This window comes from Prinia subflava, chromosome 6, assembly GCF_021018805.1.
Source record: "Prinia subflava isolate CZ2003 ecotype Zambia chromosome 6, Cam_Psub_1.2, whole genome shotgun sequence".
NCBI classification, from domain to species: domain Eukaryota; kingdom Metazoa; phylum Chordata; class Aves; order Passeriformes; family Cisticolidae; genus Prinia; species Prinia subflava.
The window spans coordinates 29831579-29854910 of NC_086252.1; the positions used below are offsets into that span (position 1 = coordinate 29831579).

Sequence of the window (23332 nt, forward strand, 5' to 3'; positions counted from 1 at the left end):
CTCAGAGCTGGTCACACAAACACCACTTCCCTCTTGCCTCTATTGAGATAATTAAGGTTAAAAGCACTTAGTCAAAGACCTTGAAAAATGAACACACTTTCTGCAGTGCACCAAGGTGGCTCTTTTCTCCATGTCAGCAGAAAGCCTCCTGTGCGTCCCTCTGTAAGAAAACTGAGAGAGCCAAAGCTGCAGCTGCCAGCCCATGGAATGGGACCCACCCCACCCAGTAACACCAGGGCACTTAGCACTGGCAACTGGAATGGTGCTCAAAGGCATTGAGAGTGCCCACAGAAATGATGGAGAGGAGTTCCTGGTGTCTCAGGCTTTTATTGCACAGGAGAAGTAATAAATAATCTAAAGGCTGAAGTGATCAGAGATTAAACAAAGTGAAAGGCAGTGATTTCCCCCTCCTCATAATGTCAGAACTGATGTGTGGTGCTGGGGCTAAACATATTTTGCTTAAGCAATTCTGAACCATCTGTCCCTTCAGCCAAGAGATGCTCTAAGGGCGCCCAGCTATTTCACCAGGTCTCAGCTCTCACATCAGAAAGGATGTGGGAAATAACTGTGAACAGCTTCTAAGACATAATTTCACAGTTTTACAGAAGAGGTCATTATCGTGCATTACTGCATTTAAATGTGCGATTTCAGTTTTGAATATACTTCATAATCTTCTCGTACTTGCCACAGATTCTGGCCTATTGTCTAATGTCTTAAAATACTTTCTAAGACCTTGGTAATTGAAATGCTGAGGTAGAAAATTGCTGTATTACAAGCAGGGAAATTCATGCCTAGAGGAGAAGTGAATTGACCTGGAAGGTCGCATCCATCCGTGGCACAGCTGGGAGTGGGGCACCAGCTCCTGCTGTCAACATCACTGCTCTCAGGCAGAGCGTCCCCGGTCACCCAGAGGACATCTGAAATGGGGTGGTGTAAGCTTTTAGAGCAGCAACCATTTTCAGAACTCAGTAGGGCTTATAATTGAATTCTTTAAAAGGGCTACACTGTCTTCAGTAACTCATCACTTCCCTGGACTGGCCCTTTCATTTCCATTTCTTCCCCTCAGTTTGGGTAAGGTTTGAAGCCCAGCAATGCTGTAGTTTGCATAAACAAACAAGTCTCAAATACATAAATAGCTATTCACATCCTTTGTGCGTATGTTCAAGTATTTCAAAAGGCACCCGTGGCAGCCGTTAGCACTTCCAAGTGCTTTTTGAAGTCATGGATTGAATTTTGTGTGTGTGTCCTTCACTGGAACCGGCTCCCAAATTCCTCCCTGCGGATGAGCGAGGACTGGTGGTAGCGGTCCCGCGAGGCGAAGTCTGCGTTCTCCTGGGTGAGCTGCCTGGTCTCCATGCCAACTGCTGCAAGGGACGGTGTCACCACCATCTGCTCCTTGGGAGCTGGCCTTCTCCTGCAAACAGAAAAGCAGAGGTGCCTCCATCACCCCCTGTTTGTTATCCATTGCCAGCTGTGCTCTGGGCTGTGCAAACAAGGCAGGGTGATTCCAGAAGAGGCTGGATCCTTCTCGGTGCCCTTTGGAGGCACAGAGTTAACCTGAAAGCATTTTTCTTAGGAGGCACATAAAAAATGTACTCCCTTCCCCACAAAAACACTGCAAAGTATACATTTTAGTAACAAATGGGTTTCCTCTTTGGATATAGACTATGCCAACACCTTCCACACTGAGCAAGAAAAAGAGAACAAACCATTTCTAATGAAAAAAAATCCTTTTTATGGTTTCCTAAGCAATAAAAAAATTGCAATAATTTTTGTAACTTTTAAATAAAATGGGAGATTTTCCTGCAATCTCGTCATCCCAGAAGCTGATTTTAAGAGAACACTATTGGCATTTTTAAATCAAAACTGTAAGACAAATATATCATTGACTAAGACTTCATCAGCACCTAAGAGCCTTAGAGGTGTCAAGAACCCTTGGCCTCCAACTCCCTTGCAGTCTAATGAGATTTACTCTTTTTCTCCAATTCATTAAAATATCTTGACTGCATTTCAGGAAAACAGGGCTCAGAAAAAAACTCTAAATTACTTCAATGCAATTTCTTGCAGCACAATGTAGATGGGCTTCAAAATGACCCACCTGACTCCCAGGCAGAGCCCAAGGTGTGTTTGTGCCAGGAAGGGCAGGATTCCTGGCACTAGGATAAGGTGACCAAGCTGGCTGGCTGACTCAGAGACTGCACTCTTTGAGAGGAGACAAACAGGATCAGTTTCTGCCTGGGCACTCACCAGATCTGCCCTCAGCCTTCCTTGGCAGGGTCTGTGCTCATCGATTGCAGTGACCAGAGAACCAAGGACTTTGTTGGTCTGGTAACCCAAAGAGAAAATCCCCCTGTGACAACAGCACCTCTCCACACGAGAGGCAGGGATAGTTTCCCCTTTTCCCATGTGGTCATTCTCCATGCAGCCTCACACCTCAACCAGATTCCCATGGGGATTTCTGACAATGGGCAGGAGGAATGATTGAGATGCACCAAAGGACAACTGGGAGGAAAATGCTGTTCTATCCTCACAGAGGCACTGAGCTGAAATGCCCAGCCACAAATCTGCCTGGGGTGGGAGCAGACAGAATTGCCCGGGATATGGAGCAGCAGGGTCTGGCTCACTGTGCCATGAGTAAATCTGGCAGCATTTCAGCCTGGCCCCACTCACCCTGTTCCCAGTCTCAGCTCCTCACCTTGGCTTGGGCTCATGTCACCAGTCCAGCAGATGTTGTGAAGGGGGACAGGGAACAATCTCTTACTCCAAATGAGATATGCAGAAAACACGTGGTGGTGCATCCCACACCCCCTGCCCCTCGGGCTGCACTGTGATCACTGAGATCAGTGCACTGAGAAATGCTTGTTGGGCCTCAGCTTTGACAAACAGCACCTGGGCTCAGCCCCTCTTGAGCTTATCAGAAACCCTGTCTGCTCCAGGGAACTAATGCTAACAGCTCCTGGTTTTTAATGAATATCCTTGGAAACTTATTTTTCTTGCATGAGTAACAACGCAAGCGGAACAACATTTTTGTTATAGAACATTCAAAGAAAGTTGCTTACAAAAATTGTGGCCAGGATGGAAGATTACTACGACCAAAGCCAACTCTCTTGCTACACTGTAAGCAGCAGTCCAGAGTGAGACCCTTTGAGTTCTCCTGCCCACGGTGGGCTGAGACCAGCACCCCCCTCTGAGTGGGGCCTCTCAGAGCAGTGAACTCTCAAGTTTGCTATGATTGGAGGAGCATCACCAAACGCCGAGGACAGAGCCTGGGCTGATTCCCCCACCCCTCAAGCTTCAATCCTTTACCGTTGAGAAGATGCAAAGACTCATAATTCCATAAGAATCTTTTGTTAAATGGTTTAAATTAAGGTATAAGTTGAGTGCTGTTATGTCTAAGATCTACCTTGCGCACCTCAGAGAGATTCCCTTACCCCTGGCTTCTCTCCCCAACCACTTCTGCTACCAAAAGCCTGTGGTCATGTTATAGGAACTGTAGGCACAGACAGGATCTGGCAAGACAGACCAATGTGGTTAATTGCCTGGACTTTCATTTATTTTGAAGGAGCCAGCAAATTGGCACATGTAATGCATGGCAGCTCGTGTTGCACAGTCCTTGCTGCGGTGTTCATTCACCCCAACAAAGAAGAAACCCAACAGACTGAGAAACTCAAAGCCCACTGCTCAGAGGCAGAGTGCTTATAAGCTGCTACAGGAAACCCAGCGTGATGGAATTAATAATTAATAGCATCAAATAAGTTTAACAAAACTAGTTAATAACCAACAAAAAAAAAACCCCTCAAGGTCTTCTGGGAATCAAAACCCCAAGACAGTGCTACTGCAGTCCCATGCAAACTCAATGTTGAATGGTTCCTTCACCAAAGCCCTGTTTATCATATTTGCTCTGAAGTTATTGCAGCTGCCCCTCCCCAGATTTCCTCTCTGAAACTTGAACACAGCTGCCATGTGTGCCTGTTCCACCACCAGAGGAATTCACTTTCCGAGAATGATGGGTGGAAGAGAAGGAGGCTCCAATTTCTCATTTCCTTTCAGATTTTCCAGTTCAACCTGAGCCACAAATTTTGAGCACAGACCTTTGGGGTAAGATAAAGCTTCAGGCACCAAGATATGGTTATCAGCTGACATTTCCACACACAGAGCAGAGGAGTGCTTCCCCACATACACAGCCAAACATACGCCAGGCTAGTGGGAGCAAGCAGCTTTTTACCATAAAGCAAGAATAAACGTGAGTATGCAAGAAGGGGCAGAAAGACTGCTTAAGGTAATAAGCAAGTCACTTCTTCCAGCCCTCTCTATGCTCATTAGTGGGTCATGGGAACAACGAGCAGTGTGTTGGTCACTGCCAAGTGACTGGTACCAACCTGCATGAAGTGATCAAAACTGACTTAATCCAGCCAAAGAAACTGAAATTTGCTGCTGCTCCTATGGAGAAAAGGCACAAGAAGTCAGTATGCTGCTAATTCTCTCATAATAGCATTACACCTCTGAATTTTTGCATAAAATCTCAAACCAGCACGCTTGTTATTAGCCTGCAGTACCCAAAGATTTTGTGATAGTGAGAACATTCCTGCAGTTTTCCTACATGCTGTGGCTTTTAAACAGCTGTCTAGATATGAACCCAAATTTCCTATGGAGAACAGCTCTGCATTCCCAGCCCAACAGCTTGTTGAACCCCAGTAAATCATGAGAAAAGCACAGACACCCACCACAGTACCTTTCACTTGCTGGACTGCAAAAACCATTCCCACTGCAAGGCTGGGGGGACAGGAGGAGCCATTCAGCCAGCCTCAGCCAGGCTGGCTGTGGTCTCACCATTCATTCCCTCTTGTCTGACCCCATGGAGAGCTGGCTTAGCTTACTACACCCATTTCTTTTCTGATTTCTCAGTAGAGTTAGTTTCCTGCACTGGGTCCTTGCAGGGACAAGGAAGTGCCAGAGCTGGAAGCAAAAGCAGCAGGAGAAGTTTATGGTGAGGGACAGGGAGCACCGAGCCCTGTCAGCACCTGCTGGATTTAGCTTAGGCTGCTGCAGATGAGGAGAGAGAAGGGATGTGTCAACCACAGGACATCTCCCCTCCCAAGGTCAGGCCTTTCTCTAGGCTCTAACCCAGAGCATGTCTCAGGCCAGTGTATCCCAGCCTTTCCAAACAGAAGGGCTGTTTGATCCTTTGAAGAGCAAACTCACAGATCATCAGAGCCTTGTGACTCCAAAATAACTTTCCCTCACAGCCAAGTAAAAATCAGGCAGAATTTTGGGCATTCACTTCTAACATTTTCAATAGCATGCATTGTTTTATGTATGCATGAGAATTCATATGTGAAAGAAACCAAGAAAGTAATGTCTAATCATGCTGCTATTTCTCAGATCAGCTTCCAAAACCCTCTACACACTGACAGAGAAATACTTTTAGAGTAACTTTTGGTAAATATTTCAAAAGCAGATTACAGAGATATGATACAGTGAGTATACAAAGGCAAAAAAGACTCCAATACCTGAAAATATAATCTGTGTTTTGTTTAATATATGCGGGACATAAACAACTTCTTAAAATTTATATATATTTTAAAAGATACAAATTAGCAACTACTGTCCACAATCTCAGATCTTTTCAACTATCCCCTACAGATACATAGAAATGAAGTCACTCAAGAACAGAAAAAGAACAATTGAGCAATAATTGGAAAGTGGTGATTAGTTTTTGGTTTCTCATCACCCACATTTCTGAAATCTAGTACGTACATACCAACCATCTAACAATATCTTTCACCCAAATAAACCCAGGTAGCTTCTGCACATATTGCACATGAACTCAGGCTCTTGATTTTTCTCCTCCTGGACTAAAAACTGCACATCCAGGCATGCACTCAGCTATGCACCTCACAGACCTGCGGATGGAGGGAGGGATAGAGGGATGGAGGGATGGAGGGATGGAGGGATGGATGGGTGGGTGGATGGGTGGGTGGATGGGTGAATGGGTGGATGGGTGGATGGATGGATGGATGGATGGATGGATGGATGGATGGATGGATGGATGGATGGATGGATGGATGGATGGATGGATGGATGGATGGAGGGAATGGAGGGAATGGAGGGATGGATGGATGGGTGGATGGATGGAGGGAATGGAGGGATGGATGGATGAATGGATGGATGGATGGGTGGATGGAGGGATGGATGGATGGATGGATGGATGGATGGATGGATGGATGGATGGATGGAGGGTGGGATATACTGAGGAGCAGGATGCCCACACCATGTCCCTTCAGAGACACAGAGCACTGCAAACCCCCCCAGTGGCCTTGCCAAGGAGCTGTGGCCTCTCGTGAGCTGCCTGCTGAATGTGCTTCACTGTTCAATTTTGAACTCGTTTAAGCCGATCATGTGCACAGATCTTTCTAATGCCCTCTGCCTAAAAGTATTTTCCCAGATTATGTTCCCAACATATTCAACGTGTTTAGCTCAGCAATCAAAAGGCTCTCTTGTTCCACAGTTATGAATGCTGAGATTTGATGAGACATTCCTCATAATTCCCATTTTCCTTAAACCTCTCTCAGGTGGGTTTAGATTGATTTGGTTTAATAAAACTTATTTATGGTGGATTTTTCTCATTGCTGGGATACATTTACAAACTGCCATCCCTATCAAATCTTAGTATCTGGTTTTGCCATTTAAAGCGCAATATAATAAAGCAACAAACACCATGTCCAAACTATCAAATCAATTCTAGTAAGAGTTAGAATCTAAAAGAAAATTAAAGACTCAGAGGGAAAACATATTAAAGCCAGCAATGAAACAGATTGTCATTGTTCACTGTGTCACCTGCATATTAAACACAAGAGTCTCAATTCCTAATTAAGTTAAATTAAAGTTTAATGAATTTTTAGGCAGGTTTAATAATATAGGAAAAAAACCTCACCAAGGGGGAGTCCTGGGCTCACTTGGCCGATGTAGAAATACAGAATGACTGCTGCTCCCAGGCTGACAAGGGTGTAGATCCACTGAATGACAAACATTATGAGGAGAGACACGATTGCCTGTTGGAAAGACAAGCTTTGGGGTTACCCCAGAGCCTGGGAGGTTAGACCATGTCAAAGCCCAGGTTTCCATGTCACAGAGAACCTTGTTTGGTCTCATTCTTAAAAGGAGGGACAGCACAGGTTTACAGCATCACCTCAGCAGCGTAGAGGTAGCTCCAGTGAGCTTCCCCAAGTCCCAGAGGCAGCGTGGGTCTCTGCCTGGGCTTCTCCAAGAGAAGTATCCAGAGGCTCACCAGCTCAGCAGGAGATTTGGCTCAAGATGCATACAAACAGGGGCAGAGGTAGCATCTCCATGGGAGATGTTTGGAACAGCAAGGGTCAGCACACAAAGAAAGACCTAAAATGGTCCCAAATGGCACAACTGGTGAAGCTCAAAGAGAGAGGGCAGAGGGGAGAGGAGTCAGGATGAATAAGCACATCGATTTTTGCCCTGGTGATTTTATTTTGCATTGTCAGTCCCATCCCAGCTTTGTTGCAACCTCCTCCCAAGCCTGATTATTGACAGGAAACCAAGTTTGCTTTAAAGAGCACACCCATCACCTCCATAAGCAAATTCCCCTGCAAGGGCAGAGAGCTGAGGGCTCTGCCATGACATTCACCTGGGAGCCACGTTAAATACAAGCCCACAGATGGCATCAGCACACAACCTCCTAAAGATGTCATCCTACAGAGGGGCCACCACTGCCAGCCCACCCCTGGTGCTGCAGCCCAGTGGGACCCCTCACCAGGAGCTGCCTGCTGGCAGCAGCAGCGATGAATTTGAAGAGCAGGTGTCAAAGTCCATCTGAGTATTAAACTAACAAGGTTTGGTGGGGGTTTTGAGTGGGTTTGTAACATTTTATGCACAGCTATGAAATCCTCATCCATGCAACAAAGCCATATGGCTCATTCATTATGTATATCTGACCCTTTCCTTGTCATCTGCCCAATAATCCATCTTCCCAAGATGAATTTAAGTGTCTTAAACTTCTCAGCAGCTTGAGGCAGAAGCTATTTAAGAGTTATTTAAAGTAGCATGCTGTAAGAATGCTCTCCTTTCCTCCCCCAAAAGATGGAATTTCATAGCCGGGCTGTTGGTATCAGGAAGTCAGCACTAATGAAACCCCACCCCAAGCTTGCAGAAACTGGCCCATTAATAAAAGCAGCACAGCTTTGAAGATGATGTCTCAGTCCATTACACAGCAAGAAAAAGCAGACTGGCACACAGTGAAAAGAGGGACACTGATTTTTTTTTCCCCATGCAGCCATGCATCTTTAAAGTCCTAATACTCCAGACTTTTAATTTGTATTTTTGAGCTGGGTTGGAGCTTGTTTGTTTGTTTGGGGTTTTTCCTGTTGTTATTTAATTTAACATGCCATTGGGCTTTCCCTGAATTTGAATTGCTGGATGCATGGTACCTTGAGTATTTAGTTCAGGTGACCTGGAATACGAGAATCAAAAGCCATTATTTAAGATACTGGGGTATTTACACTGCAGTATATGATGAATTTCCTTTTGTTTTCTACAATCACAAACCACTGTTCAAAATAAAAGAAAATTACTTACACCAGCAAAGGAAATCCAGTGACTGAAAAATCTGGAGTACAAAGATTCTGATATTTGCTGAATTCCCAGTTCTGGATTTTGTTCCTTTAGAGATGACTCTAAAGAAAATGAAAAAAAAATATTAGAAAGGAGCTATAATGTGGGTTTTTTTCTTCTACTTTACATTACCAGATTCCAGGAACCAAAGCAAAAGTTCTAGCTGACAGTTGGGTATGAATGAGATAAACCAAAATATCTAAAATAAAAACTGAAAAGAAGTGCAAGAAAACACCAAAATGTTGCCAGCTCTGCTACTAAGCCCATTTGAAGGGCATCTATCTCTGCCTCAGTTTCACAATTTGTGAACTAAGAAAAATAATGCTTTCCTCCCTCAGAGGCGTTTAGGAAGCTTAACTGACTAACGCTGGTGAAACACTACAGCACTGGGAATGACAAACTCCATGCACACGTGCTGCATCAAATACCCACATCACCAACAGAACAAATTCACACCTTCACCTATGGAGGTTGAGTTACAGAGTCCACCTGTGTTGTGGAGACCACTGCATTTTGATAGCCTGATTTTTGGAGTCACACAGCTCCAGCCATCCTACCCCACACCGGGATGAAGTAAATCCCAAGATACACCTAAACCCTTTTTAATGTACAGCAGTCAGCATGCCTGTGAAGAATTATGAGTATATCGTAAACAACCCAACACTAAATTTAGTCCTGCCTGCTTTCCTGTGATTAATCTTCTGTGGGAAATTGCATTGGAACTTCTCCTGTGATGCATTGCAGTGAACTCTACCCTCACCTGGAATAAATGATATTATTGCCATGAATCACTGAATGACAGCCCCATATAAAGCTCGTTTCATGCCTGCCTTCAGGAAAGCACTGGGAGGACCAAGGTGATAAACAATTTCCTCTGAACATGGAGATGTCCATCAGCCTACAGCCCCTACCTTCTCCCCTTGGGCCAGGGAGCATCATGGCTTCACTGCAGAGCTCTTCCCTCTGCTCCAGCATCCTGGATACGTGCTGGGCATCTGCAGGGGGTGATAAGCACAGATCTGCATCCCTCTGACAGCCCTGCTCATCCACGTCCTGCTGCCTCCCATGGGGCTCCGTGGTCTCATCCCAGCCCTCCTGAGCTGGGGGAGCATCCAGGAGATCCAGGAGAAAGCTGTCTTGTAATGTTTGCTTGGCTGGCTTCCTTGCCTTCTTTCGCTTCACCTTTTGGGTTAAATTCTCAGCTCCTTCTCTTTTGCAAGTACTTGGCTCACTAAAAAATGGTTTAAAAAGCTGGTCCATGTCTTTTTTGAACTCCAGCAAGGTGCCATTTGATCTGCTTTGAATTACCCCATCTGCTGCATGGCTAGGGGTCTTGTTGAAAATTAAAGGCTGGGAAGATTGAGCAGGTCTAGCAGTTCCCATCTGGGTCTCTTCAGGTTTCTGCTGGATGTTGTAGCTCAAGGATAGTGAGAAATAGGAATAATCCACAGCTATATATGTCAGCATGAAGTTGATGGTGACTATGGGAGCGAGAACATTCACTTGCCCAATGAAGACAAAAGCCATAGTGATGAGACTTGTTAAGCAAATTGCAGCCACTGGAGTCTTGTTGGGGCCTTTCTAGTTCATAAATAAAACAAAATTATATTTGAATTAATAAACCATGAACCTTACCATGAGGATTCCCCACTTGCTCAGCTGCTGTATGTTGTTACCTGGGTTGTCTGCAGTACCCCCTAGTCATGAAGTACATGCATGCATGTGCAAACAGAGGCTCACAGCCCTAATAAATTAAAGAACAAACTGGAAGCCAAAAGCTGCTGAGCTCCCACTTCATCCCTAAGCCTTATTCAAGCTTTTTCTTTGGTAAATTCATCCACTCTCACTTGTATCTCCATGGTAAAACAATGTCATTAAAGCAGCAATAAACCTTCAGAGAGATTTGTGGGGCTTATGGGAAGCCTTACGGGAATAAAACGTGTTAATTAGAGTTAACTGTTCATCTCTAATTATTCTACAGGACTCTGCATCGCTGCCTACCCAAAAGGCTCCCTCATGCTGCCCTTGGAAAAGCTCTGCATGACGCAATGCCAGCTCGCAATGCCAGCTGCACATCAGCAGCTTCTGGCCCTGCCCCGACAGGCAGCCGAGCTGAACCAGGGTCTGCTGAGCCTCTGCTCGTGGGGTTCCCCTCCTTCAGTCCACCTGCTGCTCGTGGGGCTCTCCTCCTTCAACCCCCCTCTGCTCGTGGGGTTCCCTCCTTCAACCCACCTTCTGCTCATGGGGTTCCCTCCTTCATTCCACCCTCTGCTCGTGGGGCTCTCCTCCTTCAATCCACCCTCTGCTCGTGGGGTTCCCTCCTTCAATCCACCCTCTGCTCGTGGGGTTCCCTCCTTCAACCCACCCCAGCAGCAGGTGGAAAGCAGCAGAGGCTGGGGATGGCAGTCAGCTCCAGCAACCCCAGGCATGTGTCAGGAGGGCAGGCAGCCAGGGGAAACACTGCCTGCTCCTGTCCTTTGGGACTGGGGGAAGGCAGGAAAGGAGAAGGAAAAGAGGCATAAAACAAAGAGCATTGGGAGGGGAAATACCTGAGCCTTCAGGTCATGAACTTTAATCCCAGGTCTAACATACCCTTCCTTTGGACAAGGCACCATCTTGCCATTTTGCCACCTGACAAAGCTGTGCTAGCTGTGCAAAGACTTTGCTTAAAAATATCTTACAAGGTATGTTACAAAATATCTTAAGTTTTCACTTAAGTGCATTTACTTCTTTATTAAACACACTGCTCAAATGGAAACTATTTCTGTTTCCTCCACTCTTATTTATTAAAAGGGGACAAGTACTGGACCATTACTTCTTTCCAGAATGAATAAAAATACATCTCAGGGACAAAGGAACACAGATCTCAGAAAGCATCTTCAGTATCAGAAAGATGTACTGAGATGGGGAACAGATGGGATGATCTCAGGGTGCATCTGGCTTGGATTTAACTCCACAGAAAACACTGGTATCCTTCCCATCAGCTGGGGTTGTGGTGACCACACCACCTTCTTCAGCCTTGAAAAAGAAGAACTGATGTGGAGTAGACTGGTAAAGACAAAATAAATGTATTTATTCTCCATAAACCAAATCTAAACAATTCCCTAGGTGGCGGAGAGAAGGAAGGGGGAAAAGTGATCTGCCTTTGATTTCTCGCCTCTTTTTGAGCCCTTTCCATCATGGCACTGTGCCTAGAGCTCAGAGCAGAAAACTTGATAGGAAGACAGAAAACTATCAGAGAGGAGAGGGAATCAACTTTGCTAAACCACTGAAAATTTCACAAGGGTCATCAAATAGAAAACAGCTTATTCTGGGATCACCTGAAAACTGCCCTCAGGAGCTGAAAGTTTGTGCAGTCATTATTGTTCCTGATTTCCCTATTACTATTATTTTTGCTATTATTATATCTTTTAGTTTAGAAAACTGCTTTGAGAACCATAAAACAACAGAGAGAAAATTACTATACTTATTTAAATATTTTTAAACATTCATATATATCAATACTGAAAAATATTTGTCTGTATTTCTAAGCCACTCTGAAGGAGCATCATAAGCATCGTGAGGCTTTTCCAGACACTCTGTACAGACAGTTAGCTGCTGCAGATTATTGAGAGTGATGGAATTATTTTCTCCTTGTTCAGAAAAAGGGAAAATCATGGATGTACAACCCAAGACTACAGAGTCCTTGGTGACTGATATCAGTAGAATGACTCATGCATAAAAACTATTCACAAAGCAAGGAAAAAGCTTCTTGTCATGTTCCAGGCAAGACTTTGTTTCAGTGCTTATCTAAAGCTTAGAAGACCCCTAACTTAACCTTTCAAATCTATTCTTTGTTTTTATTTAATGGTGTCCTGAAGCCACCTTATCTTACAAAGAAGTGTCCTCTTCTCCACTGCTCACAGACTGAATCCACAGCATCACAACTGGTCACGTACTCGGCTCTGAGGTTACCACAGAGGAACAGATCAGAGAAAATGTACAGGAAAGAAGGATAAGAAGGAAAACAGATAAAAGGTAAGGAGACAGTTCCCATCTATTTCACCAAGTGCTGGGACAAAAGCTTCAGGCTCCTGCCCTGGGCAGGAGGGCAGAGAGGAGAGGGAGGTGCTTCCTTTGGTCACGGTCAGGATCAGCACCAGCACGGATAAGGTGTTTGCAAAAAAAACCCCACGGGCAAAGTAATATCATAAATGCCTGTCCTGCTGGGGACATCTTGAAGAAGTGGGTCAGAGGGAGGGAGGGAGGGGCCGATGGCAGCCCAGGAAGGGCTGTGTGTGCACAGGGGCATCACAGAGAGCCCCAGGCAGGGCGCAGGGCTGGGTGAGCGATGCCGGGATGGCCAAGCAGGGCTGCTCCTGCACAGTGCCAAACCCTGCCCGGAGCAGAGGCAGTGCACACAGGGGACAGGCAGGGAAAGGGCCACAGACAGATGGATACTTGCTTTTTCTCATAAAACCATGGCTTTTTCCTGGCTTTTCTGCCTAGGCATGGGATACCAGACCCTGAGCCTTCCCCTCCTCACATTTCATGCATCCCCCATCTCACTCTACAGACACAGAGAAATCTTGTCTTCTTAAGTTCAGGTGAAGGCTTGGCAGCAAGCCTGGAGAAAGGATGACTAACCCCACGTCCAAGGAAGGCCAGCATGGGGATCACATTCTCCTGGGCGATGCACTGCAGGATCCTGGGTGCTCCATACAGCCCTCCCATGCAGGAGGCCAGGGATGAGATGTACAGCCCTAGTAAAAACAAAAAGCCCACCAAGGATACCTGGAGGAAGTGGAGAGAATGCAAAGTTCATTATGCCTTAAAGACACCCAAGCAGTCCTAAATACATATGTTTCAAGAGATCACATACATTTTCTAACGCTGTTAAATGAAAGAGCAAGCCCTGGGAAAGCAGCAATTTAATTGGTCTGTGGTATAAAGTACAAGCAATTAATACAGGAAAATTATCCCATAAAAGTAATTTAATACTGAACATCCTGTACCGACAGAACCATTTTACAAGCTCATATCCAAGAAATTCTTTGTCACTTGGAGCAATTGCAGCAAAGCAGCAGCTATTAGATTCCCCTTAAGTAACTGGAAGTGAGTTTATTTCAGGCGAGATCTCTTATATACAGAGCACATCATACAGGAAAAGCTGCCCAGGCTTACAACCATCCAAAACAGGAAGACAAACCCCTGTGTCTCAGAGGGGAAAACCAATCCTGAAAGAAAACCCACAGCAAAGCCAAATCAAAATTGCCACTTAAGTAAATGGCATCTCAAAAAACATGCTCCAAAGGATATAATACAATGACCTTATTTTCCTGTCTTCAATGAGAGAAGAATTTCCTTTGGCCAACATTAAAAAATAAAAATTTAAAGCCATAGTGCTAACAAGGCTGGTTTTAGAACTGGTTTCTGAAGCACCCTTTCAAACTGGGAGCATCTCCTGCAGGTCTGGAGGGAAAGGAGGGACAGCTCCTGAAGTGCTGGGGTCTGGAAATGAGGACTGGGGTCCCCCTAAGCAGGTCCCCACTGTCGAGAGCTGCAAGCATGGACAGTGTACATAAAAAACCCCACCCAAATACACAAAACCCCACAATATAAACATTGAGCAAGAAAGCTTTGAAATGGGAATGCTCCTGGCTCTGCAGTGTAAGGACGTGGACAGAAAAAATAAGGAAAACAAGGTCTAGGGTCACCTGAGACACCCCCAAGTCCTGCAGGACCACAGAGGTTTGACAGCCAGCAGCCAGGCACAGAGAATGGCAAGGCATGGGGGTAACTCCAGCACAAAGGCCAAGCAGAGAGAAAACCCCCACATTTTGGTCCAAATCCAGCAAGCCCATACTCCTCTGAAGCAAGTGCTGGAGGAACAGACAAATATCTGTGGCAGAGGATTCCACCAAATGCAGGTCCCCTGCATCCCACATGTCCTTTGCTCCCACCCCTCCATGGAAAAGGGTCCTTCCAGCTTCTGCCCCTGTTGAAGTCAGGTGGCTTTATTAGGAAGAATTACAAAAATTTACATGGCTAAAGATGATTCAAGATACATCTGGCTTTTTTTTTTTTTCTTTTTTCTTTTTTCTTTTTCTTTTCTTTTTTGTCTACAAAATCTGCAGGCAGCAAAAAGGAGATTGGATAAATAGCTATAAAAAGCTTGCTGTTGGGGAAGGCATGTAAAATTAATGTCATGATCCAGAACTGTTCAAACTTCCTACCACAACAGTTCCGCATGAAAATCCACTTGGCCTTGTGAATTGTATCTTGTGGGACAGAAGGAACCTGAGGCAAAGATGAGCAGCTCTCATTAGACCAACAGACAGACACCCAGTGGGGAATCCTCCCTTCCCTCTCCTCTAATCCTACCCTGCTCTGAGAAACACTAGGAAGAAACAAACAGTTGTGCCAGACATCATATATTATTTTAGCTGCCAAAAATGCTTGCATTTAAATGTGCTACTTGACATTCAAATCAGGGTTAGAGGGGAAGAGTCCCTTTCACCGAGGCTGATGAAAGGTTTTGCTATGCATTTTGAACATAGAGAGTGTGAATACATGGCAAGGAGTTGGCAGTTGGAGCTCATTAGAAGTGAAATTACTGAATCTCATTTTTATGTTTAAAAAGCCAAACAAATATTGTAATAGAGAAAAGCAGCCAAGCACTCACTCACCTGTGATAGAAAGGGAGAGTTTGGAGGTGTAATGATCTCTCCCCCCTTCCTCTCTCCAAAGTCATTAAAGTCTAAAGCATCTTGTAATAACTCAAAGAAGAAACATGAATATTGCACCATTTGTTTGTTCCATATTAGGGGAAAGAAAATTGAATTTGCTTTTTTGGAGGGGTTGTTTGCTTGTTTATTCTTTGTATTTGACATTATTAAATATCTTCTCATTCATTACTACGAGACTGTTCATTTTTCCCCTGAGGGTTTTGAAGTTAAAACACAGCTTTAACAATCTCTTTCTCTTCAGCAAGTTCATTTAAAGCTGATTCTTTGGTTACTGCACTTTTTGCCCATTAAGTCATTGACATACAAAGAGGTTGCCTTAGAGAAGGCAGGTTAATTTTTTTTCCCTGAAACAGAGGTGGATTTTTTTTTACCTCAGCAGGAAGTGGCAGAGCCCCACCAACAACTGGGAGTTTATTTGGGGGGGTTGAAGAAGTTTAGAGCTGCAATTACTTAAGAAACAAAGCCAGAGTTCCAAATTGATATTTTTAGACTAAAACCATGTTACAGATCAAACTATGTAAACTTCTCAGCCTCAAATGAATCACAAAAAATTCTGTCAAATACAGTGAACCCATGATTTTGGATAATACCGAATAACAGAAAATTAGGCCTTCTACATCCCATCCAAAGAAAGACAGTGGCACACACCAAAATCTCTTGCTCTCCTTTAGAGGCCTGCAGTGGTAGGGTTCATAGTGTGTTACTCTATAATCCCCCCTTATGTAAATACTCTGTGTGGGATGTCTCAGTTTAATAATCCTATTGCTCTCCTGCAATTACAGCCCGCTAGGTACAGCAATGTGAGCTTCACTTGGCTTAGTACAGATAAACAGGGGGGTTCTTTAGAGATTTCATTTTGGTCTAAGCTTTCACCAACGAGAAAGGACACATTGAATAAAATACAGCATTTACCATTAGACCACATTGCCATAATTTAGCTCTTAAAGCCATTGCTGGGTGATTGTCCAAGATTTGGCATTACGGGATATGCTGGTGAATGCAAGGCCATTGGAATCAATTGTACACTGGGATTTGCAATGGGGACATCCCCCTGAATTTTAACGAGGGATGCGTACCCAGATTCCTCAGGCTTTTGGAAAACTCAAGTATTCAGTAAGGCAGATGGCAACCTGAAAGCACCACTATATAAAACCACAAGTTACCTTCTCTGCTATCATGAAGTCATAGCGGAGTGACTGACGGGTACAAATGGCTCCCAGCAAAAAAACGAAGACCATGTACAGAAACCACCTGCAAACAACAAAAATAAACCAAAATTTCTTCACAGCAAGACGAGACCATTGAGAATTCTGCCGCTAGGAGAGCCAGGAGACAGTCAAATGCCCACAGGTTGGGTCTTCAGTCACTCTGCATGGCTCCTGAATGATTCAGCTTCAGGGATAAATTTGACACCAATCCATTTTACTGACCCTCTATGCTGTGCCAGCTGCAGCATGACTGCAGGTACCCCTGAAGGGAAGCTACCTGCACCCCTTAGGTGTGCAGGGGGAAATTAAAAACTCTGTCCTGGGACAGACTTTTTAATAGGGCCTGTAGCAAAAAAACCCCAAAAATGGTATGAACTAAAAGAGGGTCAATTCAGACTAGCTGTAAAGAAGAAATTTTCTACAGTAAAGGTGGTAAAACATGGGAATAGGCTGCCCACATAGGTGGTGGATGCCCCAACTCCGGAAACATTCGAGGTCAGGATGGAGAGGGCTCTGAGCCATCTGATCTGTTGAAGAGGCCCCTGCTCATTGCAGGGGGTTGGTCTGGGTGGCCTTTAAAGGTCCCTTCCAGCCCAAACCATTCTGTGACTCTGTGGCTCTGCAGGTACACAGGTCCCCCCATCGAGCAGTTACTTTAACAGCACAGCCTGCCCTGCAGCCTCAGCCAGGACCCTCTTCTGGTGTTCTGGCCTTTCCATACTCATTCTGGGGGGTAATTTTGTCTGTAAAGCACAGACAGCAGAGAAGGGAATGACCACAGCCTTGGATAGAAGGGCTCATGTGATACTTCCATGTCCTGTGGAATCCCCCCTCTTAAAACAAGCACCAATTTCAGTGGGAATCCCTCCAAGTTGTGAAGAATCTTCCTTCCTGGCTGAACATTGGTACACAATTAAAAGAAATCATTTCAAAGGCAATTGAGATGACAATAAAAGCAGGCAGGAAAACCTACTGAGGGTTGGTTTGTTTTGGGTTTTGTTGTTTCTTTTTTTTTAATATGCAGCAGTGGAAAGTTCTCCTGGAAAGCAGCATTTCCTTGGGAAGAGCATGACTTGGTGATGCAGAGCTTCTGTTTCCCCTGTCTTGCAGGTGGGTAGGTCATCTCACTGAGCTTTCTTGACCTCATTTTCCCAGTAATAAAAAATACAAAATTTTGATATTTCTTTTCTATTTATATAGAAAAAAATGCAAGGGAAAAAAAAAGCAATAACCCCCTCCCTTTGAAATCAGCAGCAGTGAATGACAAAATCGTCTTCCTCCCAAGCTTTGGAGAGCTCTGCATCCCACATTGGGACAGCCAGGCTGCAGCAGCACAAGCACCCAGCAGTGGAAGGACTGAGTACAACCACACTAACAAACATCTCCAACCCACCCAGAGTACATGGTCGTAATGGATGACAATCTGAATGAGAGCCACACTTTAATTTTCCAGATGGCTGAGTAATAAAAGGCTGATGGGAATATGAAATGGATTGGTCATACTCAGGGCAGTCTCCAGAGCAAGTTTTCCCCAATCAATGACTTACGAGGTGCCGATAGCAGCCAGAGACCCCAGAGGGATGTTGGAAGAAGGCTTCTGGAGATCTCCACTCATGTTGAACCCAGCCATCACACCTGTATTTTGCAGACACAAGTGCAATTTAGAGTCAATCTAAGTTATAGTATGTATAATGCACATTGCAATATGTAATAAAATTTAATCAATCTGTTCATTGATTTTTCAGAATAGTAACTATATCACTTCATTGCACTGCCACACAGACAAATACTGGCTCCCATCAATTGCTTGGTAAAATGCTGTTCATGTCTTTAACAGAAGCAAGGCACCACTGACATGTCAAAAAAGCCTCTGTCCCATTTGAACAATGCTGGGGGGAAAACAGTATGTGAACAAAACCCATCTTATCTTCATACAAACCTAACAGGAGACAATGCTGCCCAGCTGCTGAAAAGAGAAATGCCACTGTTCATCAGGGCAGCACATGCAGCAGGTGGTACAGCCCCCAGACCAGACCCATTACAGGTCCCTGCAATCACAGGGGACAGCCACTGCTACAGAACAGCCTGTCCTGTCCACATTAAATGATGATCACATTAGCAGAGGGAATAACGGTGCTCTTGGCACGTAGGTGGCACCTTCCAGCCAAGGGATCTGCTTTGGAAGCAGGCATTATCTCTGCCTTGCAGATAGGAAAACAGAAACAAGGAGAGGGCAAGTGATTGTCCCAGTGTCACGTAGAAAACACATGGTAGGACTAAGAATAAAATACTGAACTGTTATTTTAGGCCAGAGTACAGGGTATTATACAATCAGCGACAGCCCTTAGCCTAAAAAATTGCCATCTAAAGACTCAAGAGAGGGAAACAGGATGAAGCAGAGGACTAGAATCTCTGCATTAAGAGTAGAAACCAAGGTACAGATTGGTTAAGGGGCTTTGTCCATAGTTGAAGGAGGAGCTTGTCAAGAAAACAGAGATCCCCTTGTCACATTATGCGAAAAGTCTTCTTAGAAGGGTTCAGATATGTGCTATAAATAAAAATAAATCAACAGCAATCTGTTACTTAGACTCCTGATGAGAATTTGGACAATTTGAAGGCAGGACCAAAGACTTTAGGATGCTAACTCCTGCCCATCACTGTGCCCCCCCGGGATGTCAGACTAATTTCTTCATAAGGACATGTGGGCCAGAAGCCAGCCAGCAGTGCTGATGGCACGGTCCCTGGGGCCAGGGTGAGATCACCACAGGACAATGGGATGGAGGATGCCAGCACTGTGGCACTCACAGCATCTGGCAGCCCAGCACCAGGGCACCAACAGCACACCAGCCCACCAGGGCTGCCACGCCCAGCAGCCATTCCTCCTGTTCAGAGGGCACGAGAATGACAAAGTCAGTCTCTGCAGCTGCAAATGTGAGTGACTGCAGCTCTAAATCAGCAACAGCCCATTGCATTTTAAAGCTCAAACACTGATTGCTTCTTGGAAGGGTTTTTTCCCAAGATGAAGGAGAGACAAGAGCCATGGGACCAATCTCAGGGTAAAGCAGACAAACCCAAATCAGCCAGATGGATGCTCTCCCTATTCCCTATAGACCTTGGCCTTTGATGGGCTGTCAGCAGTGGCTGAGTTGCTAATCAGGGCACACAAGCTCTGCTCTGTCCCAGGCTTTGCTGTGCATCTTCATAGCACCATCTCCACATCTGCTCAAAGGGAATTGTGATACCTCCTCTCCTCACTGCTCTGCTGTGAGGAGAGCACATAAATGAGCAAAAGGCTCATTTTGGCAGCACTCTCATGCTGCCAAACACATCCAGGGCTTTATTTATTTATTTATTATTAATGCTTTTTCCTTGATCATCCCTTTTTTCCCCCTTGATCAAGTCCATTCACCAGCCATCTTTTCCTTCATCTCCACCATGGAGCCAGAGCCCCAACAAATGTTCCCTGGTACCCCCAGAGTCCTGGCATTCCTCAGCTCCTGGAAGAGCTTTTCCTCCAAATTCAGACCAGATTTGAATCCTTGACACCATACTGAAAGCATTACAAATCGAGTTCTTCATTTTCTCCTGGAAGACTATTTTGTGGGTATACTTCTGAACAGCACAGCTAAAAGCCTGTCAGCTGCTCTGGTTTTCTCTAGGTAACACTTCCATGCAGTGTTCAAGCCCTGCTCCTTTCAAACAGCTACACCACAGGCTTAGCTAGAGGTGAGAAAAGTTAGGAAGGCAGAAGTCTGTGGAAATGGTCACAAATATGCTAAATAAAATCTCTATGAAGCACTCTTTGATGACATGCTACTTTGCAATTTAGAGACAAAGCAGAAAACTCAGAATTCTCTGAATTTTTCTTCCAAAGGGAACAAACCATTGTCAGGAGGACAGCTGTTAATCTCATGTGCCTCTTGGCCCAGTTTCTCAAACATCTGGCACCACCTTTAAATCTTCCAGCTTGAGTCACCTCTTCCTCATCCAAAGTCCTGCCTCAGCAAAGCACTGGGGAAACACCAAAATGGCATTTTCTGGACTGACCATAAAAAAGCTGAAGATGTGAGTCATCGGCAGGGCGATGACTGCACAGCCTGTGCTCCCTCTCTGCCTCCCTCCCACAGACCCACACACGCCCAGGAGCAGCCAGGAGAAGACTTCCCAGAGCCCACATAAAGAGGATCTGGAGCCTGCTGATTGACCTCCTGCCCAGCAGTGACCAGGGGTCACACCCAGGCCACTGCACACCACTGGCTTCTGTCAGGGCTCCCAGGAGGTCATCAGAGTTTCAGGGGTTCCACAGCCAAAGGTCAAGGCCACCACAGAGGGAACCAACTCAGATATTCTCAGCCACTCGGGCCAAAGCCATCTCCTCTGTGCCACAGTTATGACTCTGACACGACCAGTACAAAGATATGGACAATCTGGTACCACAGATGTATGGACAATGCCAGAGCCACCCCTCCACCACCACCCAAAAAGTAATTTTCCAGACAGGATGACAGCTGCCAAAGAGCAGTTCTGAGATGGTCTTTTGCAAGCAGCTGCCTAAGCAACCCACTCTTCAGTTAAAGGACAACCTGACTAATTAAAAAAAAATCCTAAACAATCTCCATCATTCTTAGCCTCAGTTGCCCCCTGCCAAAGGGGTCTGACTTGCAAGAAGCCACAAAAGGCCTTGTCAGAGATTCTGGCTGCTCAACAGAGGAAAAACCCCACACTTGCATCTAAAACTGAGCAACACAGAGAAATTGGGATGTTCCTTCCTTCAGACACAGGCCTGTCCCTAGGGAAATGGCCAATCCCTTCTGAACTCAAGAAATCATATCTGCAGATTGTCCATGGAGAAAATTATCCACGTCTCTGTTTCAATGAGATAGCAGGCTGGATTTTCCACACTGGCTATTATCTTAGAGCACAGCAGATAGTGACAAAGCTTCTGGACAAAGAAGCATGAAAACACACAGTCAACCCAGCCAGGAAATTATGGCTGAGACAGTCTGTACATGGCTGCTATTCCCAGTTAATCTGGTCCTGGGCATCATCCAGGAGGTGGATATGTGCATGAGGGGACCACCTACGCTGTGTGTCAGACACAGCCATCAGCCCCACCAGCCATGGTTTGGAACTGCAGATACGATCGCTCCTGCAAACGCCCAGTGCATTTTTCAGTGAACGCAATATAAAATATAAAAGGTGGCTTTTTTCCCTTCACCCAGGAGGTGAAGAATGGAAAATCTTAGATAAGGCTTGTAGCTAATTTTTTTTTAAGGGCCAACTTCTCCACTGATGTAAGCTGGCACCTCGCCACAGACTTCAATGGAGTTGTGCCAGTTTACATCATCTGATAACTTTAACCAAAACTTCTAAATCTATTTGCTGTCATGTTGCAAGTGCCAGATATGGTTTATTTCAGAACTGGTTTCTGCGCAGTGACATTTTCCACAAACGCCGCTTCAAACGACATCTTGCTTTCTTCTATCGCAAGACAACACACTTCTTTCATTAGACAGAAAACCTTGGGGATTTAGTAGAAAAACATTTTCTGCACAACAGAAACTGCATTTATCTTAATTTTAAAAATGCACTGACGGTTGCATGGCTGCTGCTGGGAGCTGGCTGTGGGCAGGCAGCTCCTGAGACTCCCTCCCTGTTGGAAAGCCCTGGCTGGGTGGGTAGCCACGTGCTCACCCATCACAGCACAGCAGCAAAACGTGTGCATTGAGAAGGTATTTACAGACACACAGAAGAACAGGTGGTTAATGCACAGCATCTCTAGACGGGCACATTCACATCCTCTACAGTGTGTGTTTCAGTCTTTTGACTGAATCCAGCAAATCTGAGTCTTCCATGCATGTTCTCCCATTTACACCAGCTCTAGATGTATGTTTTGGATCTCTTGGCTACTTCCCTATGATTAAATGACAACCTTGGGGGAATAAAGCCAGCTGCACTGAACATCCAGCTGAAATGGTTTAAACAAGTTTTACTTGTTTAAATGGTTTAAAACAATGTTTTTACCCATTGCACAGCTAGCAAACAGAGCAGCCTCTGATTCCCAGGGCTCCACTGTAAAACTGGGGTAACTTCTCTCTCATTGCTGGAGCCATACCAATAAAACAGAGAGGAACAGAGAAAACAGCCTGACCTGGAGCAAAACAATCCAAGGAGGATGCTCGTAGGAGGTAGCATGGTGCTACTGCTCTGCAAAAGGCTGGGATGACCATCCCATGCCCATCAGTTGAAGCATGTCCCCAGCTGCTCCTCCTGCCCGTTTGGTCCTGGCAAGGGTCTCCCCACAGGTCCTGCTCCCCCTTGCTGAAGTGGCTGCCCCTCTTTGCTGTTACAGCTACCAGCCTGCATTTCAGACATTTCTGTGTCACTGCTGTGTCCGGTGGAAATGGGCAACTTACAACCACTTTTCAGTATATCCCAGAGACCAAACTTAAACTGGTTGAATTCAGATAGCCATTTCAGAGAAAGAGGAAGAAGCCTATCCTGAAGAGATCAAAATAGTTTCACTTCAAAGAGGAACATTTCATCTCAAAAGGCCCAAACAATTTGTTTCACAATTTCCGAAATATTCTTTTTAAAAACCTTGTTATGAAAATAGCATCTTAAATTGTTAGCTAGCATATGCTAAAAATTAAAAATAGTAAACACAACATTTAATAATTAAAGATAAACAGAACACTGTGGTGGGTCAAAGAACTGTTTCAAGCTGGCTCAATGTAACCCCTCAAAACTAAACAGCAT

At 45.0% G+C, this 23332-nt stretch overlaps 1 protein-coding gene across 4 annotated transcripts in view; it reads right to left on the minus strand.

Annotated features, from left to right (window-relative positions):
- Positions 1 to 307: 307 nt before the first annotated feature.
- Positions 308 to 23332, minus strand: part of SLC12A8 (solute carrier family 12 member 8) — a 51207-nt gene continuing 28182 nt past the window's right edge. For all 4 annotated transcript variants that reach the window (XM_063400892.1, XM_063400894.1, XM_063400893.1 and 1 more), the window contains exons 7-14: positions 18121 to 18208; positions 16529 to 16616; positions 13264 to 13410; positions 9549 to 10218; positions 8602 to 8699; positions 6935 to 7052; positions 4380 to 4440; positions 308 to 1414 (exon numbers count right to left, since the gene is read on the minus strand). In XM_063400892.1, the coding sequence (XP_063256962.1) occupies positions 1249 to 1414; positions 4380 to 4440; positions 6935 to 7052; positions 8602 to 8699; positions 9549 to 10218; positions 13264 to 13410; positions 16529 to 16616; positions 18121 to 18208 (1436 nt within the window). In that variant the 3' untranslated portion in view covers positions 308 to 1248. The remainder of the gene's footprint in view (positions 1415 to 4379; positions 4441 to 6934; positions 7053 to 8601; positions 8700 to 9548; positions 10219 to 13263; positions 13411 to 16528; positions 16617 to 18120; positions 18209 to 23332) is intronic.